We start from the raw sequence: 9,449 nt of genomic DNA, 5'->3' as shown, positions 1-9,449 counted from the left end.
TGACTGAAATCTCAATTTCAAAAAAGTATTTGGACGTGTTCATCACCCTTGGAACGGAGTCGACAATAATACCTCCTGCCACATGCGTTTGTCTTAAAAAATACAGCATAAGGACCCATCCATTTATTCATTCATTAATTTATCTTTTTAGGGTTAATCCAAACACCTAAGCAATAAAAAATGACTTTGAGATGGCCATCTTAATCAAAGAAGACTCGGGCGTAAAGGCTTAATTAATTGGTGGTGCAATATATATGTATAGTGCAGTTCGATCAAGATATATACTACTGAAACACTGTGTAGCTCTCTTTCTTTCTAAGGCACTCGCTGTGTTTGTTTGGTCCTTGAAGATGGAGAGGTTTGGCATTCCCCTGCTGCTGCTATTAGTGCTTCAGCTACTGCAGTCATGCGCGGTTTGTCGTGCCATGTTTTCATCAAACTACACCGATGAATCGGCTCTCCTTGCCTTCAAGTCCGCAATCACGTTGGACCCCTACAACCTTTTGGTGAGCAACTGGACTGAAAAAACCAACTTTTGCGATTGGGTTGGTGTCTCATGTAGCCGCCGACACAGACAAAGAGTCACAGCTTTGGAGCTTCCTGATTTTGGACTCCATGGCACCATCTCCCCTCGTGTGGGTAACCTCTCCTTTCTCAAGAAACTACATCTTGGTGGCAACAATTTTCGTGGTCAACTTATTCATGAGATCAGTCATTTGCGTCACTTGAAGGCACTCATTTTATATTATAACCACCTAGAAGGGGTGATCCCTGCAAGTTTACACCGCTGCCGACAGCTTCAAGTCATATTGCTAACAGGAAACCGATTTACTGGCAGCATACCCAAAGAATTGAGTACCTTGTCCAGTCTCAGTGAGCTTTATCTAGGACGAAACCACCTCACAGGTACAATTCCATCTTTCTTTGCTAACATGTCGAGCTTAAAGTGGCTTGGTTTGGAAATAAACAAGTTTCATGGCAATATTCCTAATGAGGTTCCATGTTTGGAAGGGATTTATTTTGGTCAAAATTATTTGACTGGGTCAATTCCTCCATTTATATTCAACATCTCCTCTTTACATGATATCTGGTTAGAATTTAATGATCTTTCCGGAAATCTTCCCTTGAGCAGTACTATTGGGCCTTCTAATCTTGAAATTCTCCGCCTTGGTGTAAATCAACTCGGTGGAAACATCCCTTCCGGTCTGTCCAATTTTTCTATGCTCACCGAGTTAAGGCTAGGTAGCAACCACTTCACCGGAACAGTACCAGCAAGTCTAGGCCACATAGAATTACTCACATCACTTAATCTGGAGAATAACCGATTAACTATAGAATCGAGAAGTAAGGAACTTAGTTTTCTCACTTCTTTGACAAGCTTGAAATCCTTGGAAAGGTTATTTATAAATAATAATCCATTTCACGGCATCTTACCATTTTCTTTTGGAAATCTTTCTAGTTCCCTTCTCATGTTTGATGCATCTTATTGCCAACTAATGGGTCAAATTCCTGAGGGAATTGGTTCCTTTAAGAACTTGAAGTATTTTATCTTGAGTGGCAATAATTTCACCGGATCAATTCCATCAACAATCGAGGGTATGACGGAGCTGCAAAGGTTGTACCTTGATGATAACAGGATTGAAGGATTTATTCCCAAGGAGATTTGCAGTTTGCACAACTTGGGAGATATTAGTCTCAATAACAATGACCTCTCCGGATCAATTCCCGCATGCATCGGAAATGTTAGTGGGTTGCGGACGTTGTTATTGCATTCTAATTCATTGAACTCATCAATACCATTGAGTTTATGGAGCTTGGATAATCTTTGGTTCTTGAATTTGTCATTCAATTCATTAACTACTATAGATCCCAACATTATAGCACTGAAATCACTTCAAATCATAGATTTGTCCTGGAACCAAATCTCAGGTAACATTCCAAGCACTTTGGGAGCCTTTCAAAGTATAGGCTCCATCAACTTGTCTGGGAATTCATTTTGGGGACCTATACCTGAATCATTTGGCAACTTGATAACGCTTGATTTCATAGACCTCTCCCACAACAATCTATCTGGTTCTATACCCAAGTCTCTAGAGGCACTTTCACATCTCAAATATTTGAATCTCTCTTACAATAAGCTATCTGGGGAGATTCCAAGTGGAGGTCCTTTTGAAAATTTTACGATGGAATCTTTTTTGAAGAATGAAGCACTTTGTGGGAAACAAACTTTACAGGTTCCGCCATGCTCAGGTTCAAGAACTAAACATTTTTCTTACAAATATGTTCTTCTAGCCATTGTTGAATCAGTTGCAATCTTCATTGCCCTATTGTATATGATGCTCAAAAAATGTTATGGAAGTAAAGCACAAGTTCATAGTTCTGCCAATTTGTTAGACGTAATGGAGCATAGGTTGTTTTCATATGAAGAGCTTTGTAATGCTACGGATAAGTTTTGTGAATCCAACCTAATTGGCATAGGAGGTTTTGGTGCTGTGTACAAAGGAATACTTTCTGATGGAACAAACGTTGCCGTGAAAATTCTGAACTTACAATTTGAAGAAGCTTTCAAAAGTTTTGAAACTGAATGCAAAGTACTGCGAACTGTTAGGCATCGAAATCTTGTTAAGATCATAAGTACGTGTTCTAACTCTGAATTAAGAGCTTTAGTTTTGCAATACATGCCAAATGGAAGTCTAGAGAAGTGGTTATATTCTCACAATTACTGCTTGAATCTCTTTCAAAGAGTCAGCATTATGCTTGATGTTGCCTTAGGTTTGGAGCATCTCCATCAGGGTCAATTAGAGCCTGTTGTCCACTGTGATTTGAAGCCTAGCAATGTTCTTTTAGATGAAGACATGATCGCACATGTGGGAGATTTTGGGATTGCAAAGATTTTAGTTGAAAATAAGACTGCAACACAAACAGAGACTTTAGGTACAGTTGGCTACATTGCACCAGGTAAAATGTTTTCAACCTTATTCACCGTGATTTACATATACAACTTCCTCTATCATTTTTTATATTATTTTTTCAAACTCGTTAGATTATCAAGTTATATATGGATGATAATGCATACCCTTTCTAGCCATTATTATTATTATTCTATATTTTTTAAAATTTTACCCTTCATATGGCTTGTTGTAATAGCATAAGTTGCTTGTTCTCATCAATCCTATGAATATCTTGACGAGGATTGGTGACCAAGCATACAAATGCATCAATTTTGCCTCTATATACATAAGTAATTGCATAGTTCTAATGACCAGTTAAAAATTATTTGTTCTCTGCGTTTCCTTTTTAATATCAGGATTAATTAGAAATATATGATAAACAATTAATGAAGATATGATTTTTGACCATGCTTGAACAAAATGAATATTTTGACAGAGTATGGTTCAGAAGGAAGAGTGTCCACTAAAGTTGACATCTATAGCTATGGAATATTGTTGTTGGAGACATTCACAAGAAAAAATCCCAGAAATGAAATGTTCACCGATGAATTAAGTCTAAGGCAATGGGTGAGTGCAGCACTTCCCCACAAAATAGCAAGAATCATTGACAAAGGTTTGTTGACAGCAGGAGGAGATTTAATGAACTCCACACAAGGTATTTTTGTAACTATCATAGAATTAGGGCTGGAGTGTTCAAGAGAACTACCAGAAGATAGGAGTGACATAAAAGAAGTGGTGGTTAAACTGAAAAAGATCAAAATGCAACTACTTTACAAATGAGGTTTTATGATAGGTGTTTTTGTTTTTGCCCTGTATATGACATTAATGTTCGAAGATGAAAATGATCATGTTTATGTTTTTTACTTCCCGATTGGTGTTGTGTATGGCATAGGGGCATAGCATTAGCGAAGATATATGATTATTTATTTATTTATTGGCAAGCTACTTATAATAAGTATTCTTAGGTTTTTCCGGTGTTTGGTTGTTGGGACATAACAACTCGTACAACTTAACAATTTAATTCAACAAGAATTAATGGAACAAAATGAAATTTATGTAAGATATTTTCTTATATTTGTGGCCCACAAGATTTGGACACGTGATACTTCTACTATCTGGTGGTTAAATAAAATAGATATCAGATTAATATTATATTATTTGGTCAACTTATAAATTACCTTTTTAGTAATTAATTATTGGAGAAGGATTTTCCTATTTATTCATTACTTTGATGGAAAGTAGAATTAATGTTATTAAAAGGAAAACCGATTCTCTCTCTGCCTTTATAAAAGTGCATATTCCCATTAGTTATGTACGCTAATGAAAGCAACACGTATAATATTTATGAGTGCAAAAAGATCAAAAGAGAAAAATCAGTTTCCATACTTTGACTTGCAATTTATCACGTTATTCGTTCGGTAGAAAAGATCTCGACGGTTGTCTTGATATCTATGATATTTGCAATTACAAATCGAGGTATTTATATCTAACTATTTATTTATTGATTATATATAGGTATGTGAGAATAATGAATTTCTAAGATTTGGGATTCATGTTTATTTGTGATTAATGATTTGCACGAATAATTAAAGTTTTCATGTGGTATCAGAGTTTATGGTTTATGAACTCATTATTTTTCATTAATGTTGCATAAGTTCAAATTAAAATTAAATAATTTAATTTATTAGATTCAGCGTCTCTATATACATGAACAGTAGCGTTCTCATGGAACTGTTTGGCGTGATATGTTTTGATCAATTTGTTGGCGTCAAACAATTAATCAAAATTGTGTACCTCGATTTTCAAACTTAAATGAATTTTTGAGAGTTGAATAATGATACATAGTTTACATGATAGTTTCCATATATGTAAAATAGATGCATAAATATGGGTATTGATTCATGATTAGTGTGTGTGCATGATGGATTACTATGATGGATCGGTGAATTTATTTTGGTTTACATGCATCGATTTCCAAGCCTGTATTTTGATTTTCATAAATTGATTTCTTAGCCTCGTTGAATTGCTTGATAGTTAAATTATATATATATGTTTAATTCTTGATTTTTGTGCATGGTTTAATATAAGTTAATGACAGAGTCACTTTTAGTACTTGACACGAAATTATAGAATATTCATATATTTCAAGTTAATGGTAATGTAAGTTAAGTTTGTGATTTGCATGATTAAATAGTTTTATAGATTGATTTATTTATATAGAAAACTGAATTTTTTAGAATAATACGTGAATCTTAAAATTTAATTTAATGTTATTGGACATGCAAATAATTATTGTTTTGTACTCATACATACATACATATTTGAGAATCAATTTTAAATTGATTCAATTATGATCTTCAAGTCCGAAAATAAAAATAATATGTTTTATTATGTATATAAATAAAATGATATTTTATTTAATTTTTGGACTACTAAGTTTCTGGGATCGAACCTACCTAAATTTGGATCAATCAATATGAGTATGTATATATAACGTTAAATGCGTAAATTAATGATGAATCAATCACTATCTAATTTAATATTCATATTATGTGAAGGTTAGTAACTACCAAAGTGACCTAACCATAATGATTGATGAATATTAATTTTAGTAGTAGACATAATTAATCATAAATTAGTTACTAGCTAATTTAATATTCCAATTATGTAAAGGTTTGTAGTTGCTAAAGTGGCCTAACCATAATAATTGATGAATATTAATTTTAGTAGTAGACATAATTGCAATATTTAATGAATTATTGATGCTTATGATTTCTTATGATATTCATGAATATTGAGTTTATTTAATCATAAGAAATAATTTCCCAAAGAGAATTGATTTTCAAGTGATTAAATGGACATTAAGGGATTGTATGTATTTTTTAATTGGGTAGATATAGGATATCCAAATGTAACTTATTTGTTTAAATTAAATAATGCATCACCAATAAAGGTATACATATAAATACATCTAAGCATCATTATTAATATTTTATAAGCATCATTATAGTTATACATAGTATTTATATTTTTAAGTTATACATACGTGTTGTTAACTCAAAGCATTATTGTTGTGAGCATTTTATATTATTATGTTTGTTTTATTACTTCCCTTAATTCACATGCTACATCTGTTCTGATTCTCAATTGGACTAACTTCTCATAATGGAATGAGTAAGTTAAGTCCAAAAATTTAGGTGTGCTAAATCTTGATTTAACATTTTAAATTGAGAAACCTACTGTTATTTCTGATAAAGACAGTGAGTAAAAATATACTTCATAAAGCTTGGGAGAGATCGAGCAGACTAAATATTATGGTTATGTGAATAATTGTTCCCCATAGTGATAGTGGTAAGGAATATTTAACTAGAAGAATGTTTTCGTATTGTAGATAAATATCTAAAACGAAAATTATTAATTTATATCACTACTATGCTTTTTTTTTTTTTTTTTGGGTACTCTTACCATGTATAGGTATGTTTTTAAGATGACTAATGTTGCTACAAAATTGAGAACCTTATGGATGATGGTGGATGAGAATTTTTGTAATGAACTGGTCATTTCCTTCCTTTCCTTTTTCCTTAGAATTTCACGGATGAATTTTTTTCGTTGAAATTTCTTTTCTTAGTTCAGTTTCTCGTCACTTAGTGTCATCTCGGGTGCTCAGAAATGGTTTCTAAGACTCTTTATTTTGGATTGACAACTTCTTTTGAGGACCGAGTCATTTCCACATTTTTCATTTTTCGACACTATTCATTTTTTGTCCTTTTCCCTATTTTGTCTTTTCCCCGTTTGCCACTTTGTTGGCATAACCTCATTCTTTGTGTTTGGAGTTAGTTTTTGACTTCACGTATCTTCATTCTAAGTGGTTTCTATGAAATATGTATCTTTACTTTTGTAGAAAAGAACCTTAGTTGCTCCTAGTGTCTACAGGGGCATGGATGCATAGTTGTTCAGAAATTTTTTCTTTTCTTAGGGTATTTTTCGTAGATATCTTTTGAAGATATTTTATTTCTGGGGTTTTTAAGAAAATATTTTTTGAAGATATTTTCATTTTGGGCCAGTTGTGCAATTTTCACTTTATGGAGGGGCCAATGTGCAATTTATGAAATTTATTGCAAAATGCCTTATTTTGAGCCTGAATTCTTGTACGGGACTCGTTTTCACTTTTTATCGAGTCGCGTATTCTTATAATTGCCATCTGTTTGTTTTCCCCCAGTTTAAAGGTTTTTGGCCCTAGTTGTCGCTGAACTTGTTCGGGGCATATCTTCCTACATGGGACTCGGTTTTCGATGCCATTTCCTCCGTTGTTCATCTTTTCTCATTTTGGTTCTTTTTTGTTCGTGGAGTTTTGCCGTTTGAGCGCGTCTGCTCAAATTCCACTTTTCCGGACCCGATAGGGCCCTTTCGGGGCACTTTTTGAGTTTTTCTATAAATAGGGAGTCTTTAAGTGAAAAATAAGATTTCAATCTCTCTCTCCCCTCTCTTGGCCGGATTCCATGGCAGCCATGGTTGCCACCTTCTCTCTCTTCTTTTGAGCTTCCTCCCTTTAGTAAAAAGTCAAAGTGCCTTAGTGTTTTATGTTCAACTTGGCGAGGCCTTTGATTCTACGGATTGGCATTTCATTTTGGTCATTTTTTGAGTTCGGGTTCGAAGTCAAGTTGTGATTTTGATGGGGCTTCCTTGGGGTTCATGTTCATCGTGTTGTCCCCAACAAAACCTAGAAGTTTCGCTGGACTCAGAGTGGTTCCATTTTGGTGGCTTTTGAGATTTTTATCTCAAATTGAGGTAGGGGATGTCTTAGATTTATATTTATGTTATATTGATTGTTATATAAGCATATACAACTTGTAAGCATGCCTTTGTTCAAGTTTTAGAATTTAATTTAATTAATTTCTATATTTAAGATTTAATTCATATGGTTGTGTATAACTTGGAATTAAATTTTGGCATGCTAGTAAATTAGACCTTGGTATGTTTATCAACATATATTAAATTGGGAGCATTTGAATAAGAATTGCAAATTTTAATTAATATTTATCTTTTATGAAAGATTAATTCACATAGTTGTAACAAGTATGAAATCAACTTGTAATGTGATATTAAAATAGACCTTGGTATGTTCTTCAACCTATGTAAAATTGAGGGCATTTGGAGTTATTTGGAAATCTAGAGAAAATTAATTAATGAGTTTAATTAATTTTATTTTAAGTGTTTTAATCCCTTGATTCGATATTTGATGTGATATATGTGAAGACTATGCTATGTCCCTTAACATATATTAATTTGAGATTATTTAGGATTGATTTGAAATCTAGAGAGTTTAATTATTTTAGTCAATTAAATTATATCTTCTTATTCCATGGATTTAACTATGTCTATGAAAATGTTTCTATGTTTAAATTAAGGAATTGGACTTAGCATGATACATGATATCATTGTCTTGCATGACTTGTTTAAATATATCTTTTGTAGGTATATAACTTGTTAGAATATTACAATTGTTTACCTTGAAAGCTAGTTACTAAATTATAGCTTATTCAGTACTTGTGGCTTAGGATGGTAATTTGGTTCAATTGTTGTAAAATATTCTTACTTTGAGTATAAATTGCATATTGAGGACATGACATGTCATATGATATGTAGACTTGAATTCTAGAACATGGTTTATGTGGATTCAAACTTACTTGTGCATGAAATGTGGTAACTTACATTTGATTTTGTATAAGTTTTAAACTTATTGATTTTGGAAAGCTTGTGAGGACATAATTTGCTCTAGTACGTGAACAAGTGTCCTCTAAGTCAGAAGTGCGCACTAGGTGGTACCTTATGGGTCATAATTACCCAAAAATACTTGCTTGGTCTAGCAACCGCATGTCCTAGTCTTTCCACTATTTAATTTCGCATTTAATTTCAAGTTGTTAATCATGGATTACTTGTAGCTTGAGAATTGATGCTTACTTTGGGTATTTAAATTCTACTTTGTATACTTGAAACTGTATACTTGTTTCTTGTATTTAGATCTTATTTAGTATACTTGAAACTGTATACTTGTTTTGTGCATTTAGATCTCATTTAGTATACTTGAACTTGTATCATTGGTTGTGTATCTAAACCCTAATTAGTATACTTACGCATTGTAAGTTTGATTTGTGCAATCGGACTTCATTATGTATACTTGTGTCGTGTATGCTTATCTTATGCGTAATTTATTTTGCTTAGTATACTTGTGCTTGTATACTTGATTCATGAGTTTTTCATGTTAATTGTATATTTATATATGTATGCTTAGACATTGCATAACTTATTAATATGGTTTAGTATACTTGTAAACGTATGCTTATATATTATATATTATGTTTTAATATTGACTTGCATACTTGAGCATGTATACTTGTATGTTGTGATTCAATTCAATTGCATGAGTAGCTTAGGATGATCCCTGAGTCATATCTTGACATAGACGTTAAGTGACATGAGCCCTTTTAACATGTTTCA

The 9,449-nt window shown here is 32.7% G+C and overlaps 1 protein-coding gene across 1 annotated transcript; it reads left to right on the top strand.

Moving 5' to 3' along the window:
- Window positions 1–224: 224 nt before the first annotated feature.
- On the top strand, window positions 225–3,818 carry LOC132286541 (probable LRR receptor-like serine/threonine-protein kinase At3g47570). The gene is made up of 2 exons (XM_059788892.1): window positions 225–2,958; window positions 3,388–3,818. The coding sequence occupies exons 1-2, from the start codon at window positions 255–257 to the stop codon at window positions 3,729–3,731; spliced, it is 3,048 nt and encodes a 1,015-aa protein (XP_059644875.1). The 5' UTR covers window positions 225–254; the 3' UTR covers window positions 3,732–3,818.
- The last annotated feature ends 5,631 nt before the right edge of the window (window positions 3,819–9,449 follow it).

This window comes from Cornus florida, unplaced genomic scaffold (genome assembly GCF_030987335.1).
Source record: "Cornus florida cultivar Cherokee Brave unplaced genomic scaffold, ASM3098733v1 CherokeeBrave_3.0.0_Hap2_Chr11, whole genome shotgun sequence".
In the NCBI taxonomy this organism is placed as follows: Eukaryota; Viridiplantae; Streptophyta; class Magnoliopsida; order Cornales; family Cornaceae; genus Cornus; species Cornus florida.
This window is presented reverse-complemented; position numbering and strand designations above follow the sequence as displayed.